The 13,763-nt window shown below is 35.1% G+C and overlaps 3 protein-coding genes across 4 annotated transcripts; 2 read left to right on the top strand and 1 right to left on the bottom strand.

Moving 5' to 3' along the window:
* The first annotated feature begins 1,560 nt into the window (after positions 1-1,560).
* On the top strand, positions 1,561-2,919 carry LOC103483699 (uncharacterized). The gene is made up of 2 exons (XM_008440437.3): positions 1,561-2,071; positions 2,253-2,919. Exons 1-2 carry the CDS (start codon positions 1,686-1,688, stop codon positions 2,701-2,703), a joined length of 837 nt encoding a protein of 278 aa, XP_008438659.2. The 5' UTR covers positions 1,561-1,685; the 3' UTR covers positions 2,704-2,919.
* Positions 2,908-5,663, bottom strand: LOC103483706 (probable apyrase 7). The gene is made up of 2 exons (XM_008440450.3): positions 4,032-5,663; positions 2,908-3,621 (listed from the first exon to the last, which is right to left on the bottom strand). The coding sequence occupies exons 1-2, from the start codon at positions 5,335-5,337 to the stop codon at positions 3,086-3,088; spliced, it is 1,842 nt and encodes a 613-aa protein (XP_008438672.1). The 5' UTR covers positions 5,338-5,663; the 3' UTR covers positions 2,908-3,085.
* Positions 5,664-5,763: 100 nt separating this feature from the next.
* On the top strand, positions 5,764-11,724 carry LOC103483645 (uncharacterized). 2 transcript variants are annotated; one of them, XM_008440370.3, is made up of 5 exons: positions 5,764-6,571; positions 7,342-7,407; positions 7,872-8,005; positions 8,727-9,167; positions 10,965-11,724. In XM_008440370.3, exons 2-5 carry the CDS (start codon positions 7,381-7,383, stop codon positions 11,377-11,379), a joined length of 1,017 nt encoding a protein of 338 aa, XP_008438592.2. In that variant the 5' UTR covers positions 5,764-6,571; positions 7,342-7,380; the 3' UTR covers positions 11,380-11,724. The 2 variants fall into 2 exon arrangements, with proteins under 2 accessions (XP_008438592.2, XP_008438584.2); XM_008440362.3 differs by having other exon boundaries at positions 6,285-6,571; positions 8,721-9,167.
* The last annotated feature ends 2,039 nt before the right edge of the window (positions 11,725-13,763 follow it).

Consider the following 13,763-nt stretch of genomic DNA (forward strand, 5'->3'; position numbering starts at 1 on the left):
TTTTAACTAATTTAATCTTCTCTCACATTTTAATTAATTTCTATTTTAAAAATTTAATACTAATTTATTTTTCTTCCTCTAACAAAAAAAAAAAAAAAAAACTCACATTCTCCGACATTTTAACTAATTTATTTTTCTCCCTCTCTCTATTTCTTACATTGAATGATCGACTTTGTCAGTATTGACTCTGTTACTTCATATGATGCGTAACTTTTAATAGCAAAACACTTGACCATATGTTGTAGCATTATTTGTCTTCACAAATCATTCCCTTATACAACTTCGTGTTAGTTGCCACTGGGACTAAATTAGATTGTGTTCCTAAACGCTATCTATTCATTTATGTCCACCTCATTGAATGAATTTGAGAGAATTTCACGTTCACGACCATCGAAGCCCATATTTTCGAATTCATCATTAGTCTCTGTTTTAAAGTCTATATTTATTGTTATATAGCATTTCTATATTATCGCACACTGGTTCTCCATTTAAGTTTATGCCAAATTAGATCCTATATTCTATTTAAGTTTTCACATTGAGGTTGATCATAATTAACCCCATCGACACTATCTATCATATGAACATTTGTAAACAACATAAATGATACATATTTGCATGTCATTTTCTTGTTGGTTTTGAATTTATCGTTGAATACATGTGCATCTTCTTCATATTAGTACTTCTCCTTCTTCTTATTCTCATTTCTTCTTTTGATTTCTTCATCTCCTCTTCCATAATTTTTTCCTTCTTCGTCACTTCTCATCTTTGGTGCCATCTCTTTATTCTTTTTTCATTGTCAGGTATTGCATCATTCTCTTTGACTTATTCTTTCACTACAAATCTAAATGATCATTTAGATTTGGTACCCTCACATTACATTAGTAGTGTCTAAGTTAGTAAGAAAATTGAATATTAAAGAAGAAATAATAAAAAATTATCAGATAACTCATATGGAACCATTATACGAGATTTTAGTATGATTTATTTTTATTCTACCACAATTAAGATATGAATTTTCTAATATTTAGTAGGCTAGGATCAAATTTGAAATTATCTTTACTTTGTGGCCTTATTTTTTCTCTCAACCATATTAATATTAATAATGATTCTAAAATAGCTAAAATCAAGTTTTCAAAAGAATTATATATATATTATATCAAGTCTTATCTCTTCCCCTTTCTGTTTTTTTTTTTAAAAAAGAAAAATTGACTTGGACGAGTTTTCATGAAAAATGATTAAAAAAAATAAAATAAACAAAGAATAGCAGTATTTTCGTAATAGGTTTAAAAACATTATTTTCATAATAAGTTTTAAAAACTGCTATATTTTAATAAATTGTCCGTATACGTTCTTGCCATTTGTCTTGTAAGCTAATGTCTTTGTGCCAAATCTTCAGATATACAATATTGTCAGTTAAACCTTCTCACTATATCAAATATTGAAAAGTATTCCAATTTCTGGTAGTTATCAACATCAAGACAATTTCTCACAATCAATTAGCATCAATGTATCACTCTGGAGTCCAATGAACATTCAAAAGATAATTGAAAGTCAAAGAAAAGTGGACACAGATGAAGATGCCGGAATCGAAGAACTTACTTCAAAGCTGTAACGTACAGACAGATTTCAGTATGAGTACGAAAAGAACTTTGTTCGAACAGTTTTCATCATCTATCCTATGATTGATGATTGAGAGAGGAGAGAGAAAGAGAGATCTTGGGCTTATTGGGCTTATTCGAAATGGGCCTTGCCATGGTCTATACGGCCCAAATGATGCTCTTGAATGGTTGCTCCGAATGAAATTCAACAACCAATTCGGGAACAACAGGGAGAGAGAAAGAGGTCCCAGAACGAACAGGGATCGAAGCAGAATGGTGAATCCGAAATTATCAATCTTTCTTCTCAATCTCTGGTGTTTTCTCAGTCTTTACATCGCCATCGAATCACCCCAATACGCTGTTGTTCATTCAGAATCAGACTTCGAAATCAGATTTTACAGAAAGTCCACTTGGATCTCTGCTCCCGTCCAAAACCCATCCTTCGAGAAAGCTACAAAAAATGGTTTCCACAGGTAATTCCATTTCTAATTTCCACTTACATCACATATTTCAATTCCATCAACCCCAAATTTGCTCTTCCTCATCGATTCTGAGTAAACTTTGGAAAGAAGAAAGCATTTCTAAAAGTTTGTGATCATCCCTTTCATTCCTCCCTTTGGTTGATCAAACATTTTATAATGATCTTGTGCACAGACTGTTCCAGTATATACAAGGTGCCAATCTGAATTGGTCAAGGATTGCCATGACTGCTCCTGTCTTGACCAGCATTGTCCCTGGGGCTGGCCCTCTTCACTCTTCCTCTTATCTTGTTCAATTCTATCTGCCACTTAAGTTCCAAGCTTCACCCCCTCTTCCTCTTCCTGAACTGAAATTGAAGCCCTGTGATTGGGAAGCTCATTGTGTTGCAGTTAGGAAGTTCTCTGGATTTGCAAGGGACGAGAAGGTGATAAAGGAAGCAGAGAAACTTGCCACCAGCTTGAGTAGGTTCCCTTTGGCGAATTCCACCTCTGAGAGGGGTTATGCATATGCCATTGCCCAGTACGACTCTCCCTTCCGGTTGATTGGACGAGTAAATGAAGTCTGGGTCGATGTTGATGCAGCTGATTTGGAGGGATGTAAATCTAGTGCCATTGCTGCATTTTAATCTTGAAGTAGGGAGGAGGAACTTATGTTTCAATCTGTCCATATGAAGTTTGCTGGATATGTATTTCAATTTCGGTTAACATGTCTGCTTCGTCTATCTGCCTATGTAAATCGTTCACTTCCTAGTGAACGTTATGTACTTTAGAGACAACTCCATGTCTAACACATTATCCTAGTGAACAAGTATACTAATATAAATAGAAACTTTGCAGTAAAAGGGTCTTTTAACTTCAACAAAATTGGAACTTTCTCAACATGAATCACAATAACATCTAGCTAACGGAAGATTCTTGATGTTCTTCAATACTGTTGATGTATTTGATACTACATCTAAGTTAAAGAATGAATCAAATGTATATGTCGCTAACTAGACCACCTCTAAATCAGTTCGGCCTGTGTTTTGGAAGGACATAAGATGACAAAGATGACCCGGCACCAGCAGACTTTCTGCCTAACATAGGCAGCTTGATTTGATTATAATAAACAACCAATAGAAGACACAGAAGTAACAAAAATACATATACAGGCTCAATGTTTCCCAAAGTTGAATTGTGATTCTCAGCTGTAGTTGTTGTACTTGAACTTGACCATAAGTACTCTCCCTCTATCAACGCGGCTCCTAGAGTCCAGGAGACATCTGGAGGGCCAAAAATCACTTCTTTATCGCCAAGACAAAGAGCATCCTCAATGAGAGATGCCATATAAGGTAACTGGAAACAATATTGCCACAAACTACTTTGGTTTGCTGAAATACTTCTCATCATATCAGCTTCAGAAGCAGAGCATAACTCCAGACCTCTTTCCCATATGTTTGTCCAATTGGCTCTTGTAGACAGATTTAATGATTGATATACTGCAAAAAATCCTGATAAAGCATGAAAACGCGTGGTGGGAATGGTCACTACTGCATTATTACCACCTGCCATTACACAAATGCTAGTGAAATAAGAATTTGAACATAAACTGGGGGGGGGGGGGGGGGGGTAGTTATAAGATGTAATCACAAAATATAGTTTCAAACAATAAGGAAAGCTCCTAATAAATGGCTCTTGGAGGTGTAAATATCTTAAAGACTAGCAGGTGGTCCTAAATGGGGGAATAAATACAGTAACCCACGTTACAGATAAGTAACACAAGTTTTTCATTCCACTCACCATTTGATCTGGTAAATAAAATTTGGCATCGTTAGGAAATTAATGCTACTAATTTATAAATAGATAATAAGAAGTAAACTCTACATTCCCCTGCTATGTATATATTTTGCCAATGTGTAAAATCATGAAAGTGACAAGGAGGAATGCCACCAAATAGACACATGGTGGTGCATACCGTTTGAAGATGACGCGGTAGCAAGACATTTTGTTGCTTCTGTAGGCTCTGACCAAGCTAAAGTGCTGGAATTGATTGCAACAGCCCTTGCAATTCGTTTGCACTGCTCCCAATTTGGGTTCCCGATCAAATAAAAAGGAAAGGCAGTTTTGCTGATTTGATTACTGAATTTTTCTTGGCCCGAGTTGTCATGACTTGAACAATTGTAGCATGTATATTTTCGCATAAAACTGGAACTAAGACAAGGATGTCTGAGCTCCACTGTAGTTGAGTTGCTTTCTCCAAGTACGTGTGTTTGATTGAGCAAAAGAAGAGTCCTATCAAATGCCTCATTCAAACCAAAAGCTTCCCATGAGAATGCCAAAACCTGATGCTCAATGGACCCAACTTTTGATCTCATGAATTGCATTTCTTCCCTTTTACAGTCTGATTCCATCACAACCTGCAATGAGGAACCACCCAAATCAAGAATTCCCAACGTGCCTAATCTTGAACTGTTCCTAAAGCGCCCCATTTTGTAATTTAAAGCAACCCAACCATAGTAAGCTTCTTCTATACCACTCAATACCCTTATCCAACTTTTCCGATACATGAAAGAATGCTCCTTTATTACAGCCTCTATATCTTCCAAAACCTGATTGGCATCCTCATGTGCCAATCTTCTCAGTCCAGCAGTAGATAAAACAAAAATAGGAGTAAGTGAATGTTCTTCAACCGGTATCTCCTGTTCTGCCCACTCAATCAATGGATTCAAAGAAACCCTTACACCTGAAATATTGCCAACAAATTTGTCTAATCCCGGCTGGGTTTGCATACAGTGATAACTACAAGATTTCTTTCGAAGTGGACTTTTAGTTGAATTGTTAGGATAAGAACGCAATAAAACAGGCAATTCATTACCACTCTTAACCAACCATTTCCATTCATATACATCTATTCGTGTTCCCGTGCTTCCACAGTCCACGACCACAGTATAATAAAGCTCTTTTGGTGCATTAGAAACTCGAGATTTATATGCCAAAATTGCACCAAGTGAAATCACAAATGTTACTACGACAATTATTAAGTTTAATATCCATTTATGCTTAGAGAATCTCGGTGGTGACAACTTAAGTTTCGAAGGCGACTTGAGATCCATGGTTAAACATCGAGATGAAAGCTTGCTAAGATCTACAGTTCCCAGGTATCCATTTTCCTTGAAACATTTTCTATCAAAATTCCTTTTTGGAAGAGAACTATCAACGAACTCAATAGTAGCTAAAACAAAACACCCAGATGACTGAATTATTAGATCCAAGTATGTCATGTAAGGAACAGCTGCTAAATTCTAATTACGCTAGTCTCCGAATAGGATTCATCAATTAACAGAACCTTATGACGGCAACTGAAATCTGATGGATCAAAAATCAAGCATATCTATTGAACTCAATTATACAAAAATCGATTTGGCATTTGCTCGTTGGGGCTTGGGATCGTTGTTTGCGAAATCCCTAATGAGATCAAAGCAAACCACGGCAATTGCACTTACTTCTTCATCCAATTACTTATAGGGAGTCACTAAATTTAGAGAAAATCTCACACTTCTTAAGAAATCGATTGATTTGGAAACAAACTTTAGAGAGACAGAACTTACAGTATTTTAAAATCTCATCAATCTCCTAGTCCGCCACTGCGTCTCTTCCTCTCTCGCGCCAAAGCGAGTGAGATCACAGAGAGAGTGGCTTTGTTCATCGGAGGGACGAACATCCCGCGTAGCCGATCTCTTGTTCATATATTATTTTGGTAAAAATGTTCTAAATTATAAACAATATCCCTCACCAATACTTCTAGAAAAAAGTTAAAAAAATATTGGAGTAATCCACTATAGTATAATTTTACAATGATTTTGTGACTTTATCGGTGACAGATTACAATAGATTTTCTATTGTGTTTATAATTTTAAGAGGATATTGCTATATCTACCACTATTTCATGAAAGATCGTATTTTTAATTTGTTACTTAATACAAATTTCTTTTCTTTTGCGTAATATCTAACTCGTTGGTCACTTTGGGTGAATTTGAGACATTTTTTTGTAATTTAATCAAACCTTTAGGTAAGAAAGACTAAAGTCGAAATTATCACGAAGAGAAAAAAAGAAAAAGAAAAACTGAGAAAGCCCAAATTCATAGATTTGGCCTCACTGGGTGCCCGGTGGAATAACCCGAGTTCGGATTTGGACTCAGTTCGGTCAACCCAATGTCATAAGCGGGTCGCTCATTTCCCATTTCGGAATAGCCATTAACGCTACCTTACCCTCTGCTTTTCGTTTTTGTGGCTTCCTTATCGTCTACTCTTTTCCTTCAAAAACCTTCAATTCCCCATTTCAGGTTCTTTCTCTTCCAACCCTCCATCTCTTCGTCTCTTACCATGCCTTTTCTATTTCCACAACTTTGCCTTTCAACCCTCTTGATTTCGTTTTGATCCTCATCTCTCTCTCTCTCTCTCTATTTCTCTCTTTCTGCTGTCGGACTACAAGGGGGCATGAATTCCTATTCAAAGGTTAGTTTCGTATTTGAATTACCTGCTGTTTTACATGTTGGCCTTTCGTTAATGGAATTAGCTAATTCGTTTGCCAGTTTCGTTTTGGGTTTGTTCTTGGGTTGGGGATTGGTTGTTGGTCGTGTAGTTGATTTTTTCTGTTGGTAGCGGGGTAAATTGATGAGGAAGCTTAAAAATTAGCATATTTAAGTCTTGTGCTTTCCGGTTTTATGTTTCCTTTTACCAGAATGTGCGAATTTTTCCCTGGTGCGTGTAGGGAATTATGTAGTTATTTAGTTGACCTGCGAGGGTTATCGGGAAACAATAGAGGATAAGTTATTCGGATACTGGAAGCTCTAGCTTGGTCACCGACTCGACAGTTTGCCTTTGTGCAGTTTTGGTTTGTTTTCCGGCAGTGCAAGAATGTTTGTGTAATAAAACTTGATAAGCTTTTGTTGGATGCGGGGTAGGTAGTTGTCTTTGTTCACTATTTAGGTTACATGCTTTCAGCGGGGATTTGTGGTCATGATGATAGTCATAATTCTTAAGTTCCCCCAACTGTGTAGTTTTGGAGATTGTGATTCATTTTATCTATATGAGCTGACTATTGTGATTCATTTTATCAATATGAGCTGACTATGTTCTTCATTGTCAAATTACATTCTTCATATCAATACTTGGATAGGTCTATTTTGAATTTTTCATAAAATTTTATTTCATTATTAATTTATTTTAATTCTTCTGTAATACTACGATAACAATAGGTGTGTTTTTATCTTTGTTTGAATCAGGTGCATTGATTAAATGATTTGTTCGTTAAGGTCTAGAAGATGGCCTTAATTACCCATCATCCTCAGGTATTTGAGAAATCATATAGTAAACTCCTTAGTTTTTCAATTTAATAAGCTTTCCTTTTTTGTTTCATCTCATGAATTTCTGGGTCTATTTCAGGTCGTATATTTAGAAAGAGGGTTCCTCCCATTTTCTTCTTTAGTGTGTCTTTTCATTTATAAGTAAAGGAGCTAAAACGAAAATAATAAATAAATAAATAAAGGGAGCTATATTTCAATACATCTATAGAAGCTGGTACTTCGGTGAAAAGACAACCCTTTTGTTGAGATTATATAAAAAAAAGAGTCTGAATGAGGCTTTTAGAGAATCATGAATTTTTTCCAAAAATTATCAATTGGCTAAAAAACTACTATCTAGCCCTTGTCTTGATATTTTCTTCCATATGCATCTGATATTATACACATACCAATATGTTACCTTTTCCTTAAATGTGTGTAATACTCATTGTGTACAACCTTGGACTTTGTAGGGTTCTTATGCAGAATTTTCATCAAGATTGTCATTCTGGAATGGCTCTTTGAATCTAAAACAGCGTGTAACATCTGTTCGCACTGTTGGGAGAACTGAACACCATACACCATTGAGGAGCAATATTTGTTTTAGGTAAGGGCTTTCAGAATTCCTTCAGTCCCTCCTCCCTCCATATTTTTATCCCATAAACCATTCTTGAATTTCAAAATTTAATAGTAAAGGTGAACTTGAAAGTTGAACGCCAAGCCATATTTTTCGTCATTAAAAGTCCACAATAGATAGTTATAGGTCATTCTACTCATGTTGTGAGTCACCACTTTTGTGTTCCCCCCAAGGTCGGCAGCCCCTGCCCATTGGGCAATGCCTCGCAGTCTTTGAGCTATTCCTACTCAAAGGTTGTGTTTTGGAACACTCAGGTGGGCTTAAAAACTAAAGATAAACCCTTGATGTCTCTCGGCTTCAGGCCTTGGGGGAGGCAGTGAAGGTGGGTCCTCGATACTAGGTTATAGAAGAAATTGCGACTAAAGTAGACAGGCCATGCCATGTCAATTTTCTCTGTGTCATTTTTGTTGGTTAGTAACTGTATCATGTTGCTTGTTGCCTATACGCTTTGGAAATGTTTGTGCTGAAAGTAGACAATTCTGTTCTTTTAATATTGAGATGATTTCTAACTTCTTAAGTGTTAAATTCTATTAATTCAGTCATTTAGCTGGCCTTTCCTTGATGTTTCTCTAGTGTACATGGGAATCCCTGTATCATTATAAATAATGGTATTGTTCTTGAAGTTTCTTTGATGTGCATGGGTATCCTTGTACAATTCCTTGTCCCACAAACTCATGGAACTTAGTTTCAGCATAGGGACTCCTCGATTATGTGGCCCAAGACCTAATCTCCTGAGAGTTTCGGCCTTCAAAAGCGCCGCTCGTATAGATGATGAGACAGGTGGGGTAGCAAATGGATCCAAGATTACCAGCTACCCTGTAAAGCTTAAGGATGGTGATTATTGTACAGAAACTCCAAAGGGAAACAATGTTCCAGTTTGCTATGCCTCGGGAGCAAATGAAGATATTGCTCCATCTCCTGCTATTCAAAATTTGTTCAAGAAATGGTTGGAATTGTTGCGCAGACAACCTGTAAGTCAAGATGTCGATGGGATTCTGGAGGAACTACCCTCGGCAGAGATGTCAGATACTCAGCAAGAGTCCAATAAAAAGGAAAGCAACAAGATTCTTCGAGGGGTTTGGTTCCACTTTCTGGGACTTAATGCAGCAGTGAAGATACCTTTGCTAATATTGTAAGTAGCTATTTAATTGTTTTACGCATACTCCTGTAACATTGTTTTGATGTTATCTTGTTGTTAACTAATCCTGTAGCAACACCATTATCTTATTGTTAGAATTAGTGGGCTTGGCCCAATGGAAGATTAGCCCTAATTGTCTTTCATTTTTTTATTCTAAGCTTGTTGTCTATTTATTTTTCCCTTCGTATCTTTTGTTCATATGAGAAAATACTAAGAAAGTCAAATCGTGGTTTTTCTCCCGGTATTCGGGCTTCCACGTAACAAGGTGTCTGTTTTCTTTTACCACTTATAATGCTTATTTAACTGTAGATAGTAGATGTCCCCTTTTTAATTGGAAAACAAAGCTTTTGTTAAGAAAATGGAAAGAATCTTCGAAGGTCAAATGCAAAAAGAAACAAACCACCACTAAAGAGGCCTGAACAAGAAACGAAGAGGGAAAAAATGCTCTAACTATCAATTTTAAAAAGATCAAGGGTAATTAATTACAGTTCTATTTGGTAAAACTAATACAAAAGAACTCTTTGAACCTTAGTTCTGGACAACACCTCCTTGGGGATTTCTACTTTGAGAATTCTTCGATATTTCTTGCCAAATATTCTGACAATTGTTTCACATAATAACTTGGAAGGCTGCATGCACAAGGACACCATGTAGCCTTGTCCCAAAAGACACATGAAACAACACCTCCCATGATCTATTACAAGCCACAAGCACAATTAAAGTCTTAGAAGAAATGTCTCTTGTTGAATTTGTCAAATGGCACCTTCATAATACACTATCCAGATCCTTAAGACACTTTATAAGGCACATGACTAACGCCTTAGCAGCTTATAAGAAGAAGTTTGAACGAAAATCTATAATGCTAAGCCTCCCACGTAAAGACCTACTGGACAAAGAATTTGCCTTCCTCAGAAACTCTAACCTTTCACAAATAACAAAAGAAATAGGACTTAGGTGGTGGAAATCACACAATAGAGAGAAAAGTGAATTACAAGAGAATGACCCTGATGTCCCATGTTGTAACAGAGGATTTGAATCATTATCTTACATCTTAAGACTATCCACTATTTGTAGGCGCACCTAGTTGAATGGGAGAGAAGGGAAAGTTTGGATTTATTTTGCCAGTAAACTGTAAGCACAGCCTATCATTGATGAGGGGTAAGTTATGAGCAAAAATGTTAAATCTCCCAATAGGAGTTTACAAAAAGGCACCTAAAATTTAAGGTTGAGTTAGTACTAAAAAAATTTGAAAGAGGAGACAATGCCGTAATCTTTTTGTAGTTGTTGACTGTGAAATGACCTTGTTCTCATTTTGGTAAACCTCTTAAATTTCATTGAACTGTGTAAGTCTTCCTCACCCCGTCTGTGCTTCCTAAGTTGTTAGTCTTTGGTTAGGTTAGAAGGATTTAATGCGAGATTTATGTAGCAATCTTCAACTTTCGTAAAACTATGAATGTTAAGAACGACCATGCTAGTGTCTGTACTCTGTAGTAAAAAAATGGAAATGTGATGGAGGCATTAGTATTAAATGTGCAATACATCTATATTTTCAAATGAATGACATTAATATGCTTTTCCTTAATATTCATAAGGAGGATTGTGAAAAGAATATACGTGCTTGGCAGTATCATCATCCCTTCCACCTGCAGTGTCACATATGAATTCTCTTATAACTGTGATTACCATGGCATACTTGTACTTCTGTATTATCCATATTTTACACATCGCATAATGCATAGTCCAGGTACCAATCTTTTTATATTTTTTAATTTAATGCTCTTCTTTTTTCAGTGTTCCCCTGTACCTGGTGGTCAATGTGTCTTACGGGGCTGAAGTTTCAAGAGAGTTGACTCCTCTTTGGATTTTGGGGCCCTTACTGACTGCTTTATACGTCAAACTGTTTCAATGGATTTGTGCGCTCTATGTCTTCAGCTTTAAGCAGACGGCTAAACTAATAATGGACTCCCCCTCTTACTACTGGACAGTGCATCACTATATCATACAAGGGAAACTTAAAGAACAGTTCGTAGCTCGTTTTGTGCAACCTATAATCAACATTAAGAATCTAGACTACAAAGAACTATCAAAAAGAAAGCTGATAGAGTTAAGAGAGCGCGCTATGGAGAAGTACCTTGACTATGTGGAATCAATTTGGCCATACTACTGCAGAGCAATCAGGTTCTTAAAGAGAGCTAATCTGCTTTAGACTACTGTTTGTATTTTGAGGCAAATCTTGACCAAGAACAAAGGCTAGATCCTGTTTCTTTCTCCCGTTATCTAAGATGCATGATTCGTCGTTAAAGCAGGGCTGCCCGACCACTTTTAATGTGGGATTCTTGGTGTTTAATGAGTTGATGAAGGATCAGAACAACTTGAGTTTTCCGATTTTTGTTAATGTTGTGATGAGGATGTAATTTTCGTAACCCTTCGTGTCCTTTTAATTGGAAGAGGTCCCACATTCATTTGCATTTTTCTTGTTATCATGATGTATGTGTAAGCATTATCAACTTGAATGTTAGCAATCAGTTATTTGATATATTGTTTTGCTTAATGTCCATTTTTATGAAGTGAAACTCCATGAAGCAGGAGTTGACTAGCGAATCAAAAGGACATACCGATAGAATAATGTTTAAGGTGATCAACTTGGTGGTTGGCTTATGTTTTGACTAGAGAACTTCTAATCCACCATGAAGATTTTAATTAGTTTAATTCTTGGAACTTATAGCTATAGTCAAATGCAAAAATTAAGTAAATATAGCTAAAATACAATATGATTTCGCTGTATTCTTGGCCATTATAGTTCTTTACGTGTTTAATGCTTCACTCCATATTCAAATTTCTTTATTCTATGTATTATTGGATTAAAAAAATGTTTTAGGTAAAGAAATTCACTTTCTATTCTAACATATGTTTTAGTTTATTGTTCATATATTGAAAAGCTAATACAACCTTTTGTACCGAACTAAAAAGTTATTCCAACTAATCAATGATCAGCCATAATTTGGTTAAATAAGACATAATTTCTAATTTTCTAGCCACAATTTAATATAAAACCCTCCAAAGCTGTCTCAAAATTATGTAGTTATAAAGAAACGATTTCTAAACCTACCACTAGAGGGCTAAATTTATTAAAATTTAAGCAAACATCCGTTTATACAATCCTAACCTTTTAACTAAAAAAAATGTATTAATCTTGCACGAAGTATAATTAAGATGTAAATTGATACAATTGAAAAAGTTCATGGTTTAAATCGATGCAATTAGTATTTTAGAATTTAAATTTCTAAAATCTTTAAATTATATTCTTTTTTAACAAATGTTCGCCGTGATATTCTTTTTAAAGAAAACGCAACAAAATAGAAAGAAAAACAAATTCTTCGCTATAAAAGTGCTTATATTTTAATCAAAAATATATGTAAAGCACTATAAAATGGATAAACTATTTAAACTTTATGGTAAAATCAAATGCAACAAGTTTTTATTTTTAATAACTTTTTGTTAAAGAATATAAATAGTTTATATTTTTTATTATTTTTGAAAAAAAACTCATTATTATATTATATTATATTATATATATATATATATATAAAACTCCACTTTTGGAGAATATTAATGTTTATCATCAATTAATTTATACATAAGATTCGATTTGATGACATAGAAAGTTTTAAAATGACATTTGATAATTGATTCATCTTTCGTTTAAATTTTAATTTTAGAATAGTTATTGCTGGTTAATTCTTCTTTAATTAAAAAAAATTAATAAAATCGTTGAAAAATATCAATATATTATAAACACACTAATTAGATTAATTAGATGCTCAAGCTTAGTATCTTCAAGAGCGGCATGTAATCCTCCCATCACCACCATATCATTCCTTATGAAGTCTACTGATGTCCATGTAAAGTCAGCATCTACTTGAGAGATACACATAGGTAAAGGATCCCAAAAATTTGGGGACTGTGGAAAATTTTGGAGTGAATTTTAGGGAAAAAAATTCAAAATTTTCCACTATAGAAATTGTGTGGCCATTGTGTTTCTTTTTTTGAAAGGACAATAAATTTGTCCTTTCCTCCATGTTAATGTTCATGCCATTATATATCTTTTTGAATACGAGGAAATGCCAATGGGGTTGAGACTATCACCAACTTTATCTCATGAGAAAAAGTATAGGCACTATCATTTACTTGTACGAATTGAAATGCTCAATATTCAATAATCTCAACACGAATTAATGAGTATATTATTACTTGGCATAGTAACAAAGGTATGAACATATCTTAGAGGATGAAGATCTTGAAATTTGGAAGTTTTATCTGACTAATGTGTTCATGCGCAGCACTTGAGGATGAGTTTGATTCTTAAGAAAAAGCAAAAGGTAGGTAATAAGCATGTGGGCTACAAATGGTCCAAGTGATCAGCAAAAACTTTTGTTTCTTTGTCTCCGATTTTTTGATGTAACTTACCAATACATAACTCGTTTTGATTGATGTTTAATTTCTTGTTGTCCACTCAAACTTTGGAAGCTAAGTGGGCATTTGGGGCGTAGATCAATTGGTTATTACAAACAGTGGTTTACTGTTTATATT

This window comes from Cucumis melo, chromosome 12 (assembly GCF_025177605.1).
Source record: "Cucumis melo cultivar AY chromosome 12, USDA_Cmelo_AY_1.0, whole genome shotgun sequence".
NCBI classification, from domain to species: domain Eukaryota; kingdom Viridiplantae; phylum Streptophyta; class Magnoliopsida; order Cucurbitales; family Cucurbitaceae; genus Cucumis; species Cucumis melo.

Excerpts from the sequence above, each read along its gene's own strand:
- LOC103483699 (XM_008440437.3), top strand. The coding sequence starts at position 1,686 with ATGATTGAGAGAGGAGAGAGAAAGAGAGATCTTGGGCTTATTGGGCTT. Across the intron at positions 2,072-2,252 it reads ACAAAAAATGGTTTCCACAG|ACTGTTCCAGTATATACAAG; the intron begins GTAATTCCATTT and ends TCTTGTGCACAG.
- LOC103483645 (XM_008440362.3), top strand. The coding sequence starts at position 7,381 with ATGGCCTTAATTACCCATCATCCTCAG. Across the intron at positions 8,006-8,720 it reads AGGAGCAATATTTGTTTTAG|TTTCAGCATAGGGACTCCTC; the intron begins GTAAGGGCTTTC and ends CATGGAACTTAG. Across the intron at positions 9,168-10,964 it reads AAGATACCTTTGCTAATATT|TGTTCCCCTGTACCTGGTGG; the intron begins GTAAGTAGCTAT and ends TTCTTTTTTCAG.
- LOC103483706 (XM_008440450.3), bottom strand. The coding sequence starts at position 5,337 with ATGACATACTTGGATCTAATAATTCAGTCATCTGGGTGTTTTGTTTTA. Across the intron at positions 3,622-4,031 it reads TACCGCGTCATCTTCAAACG|GTGGTAATAATGCAGTAGTG; the intron begins GTATGCACCACC and ends GTGTAATGGCAG.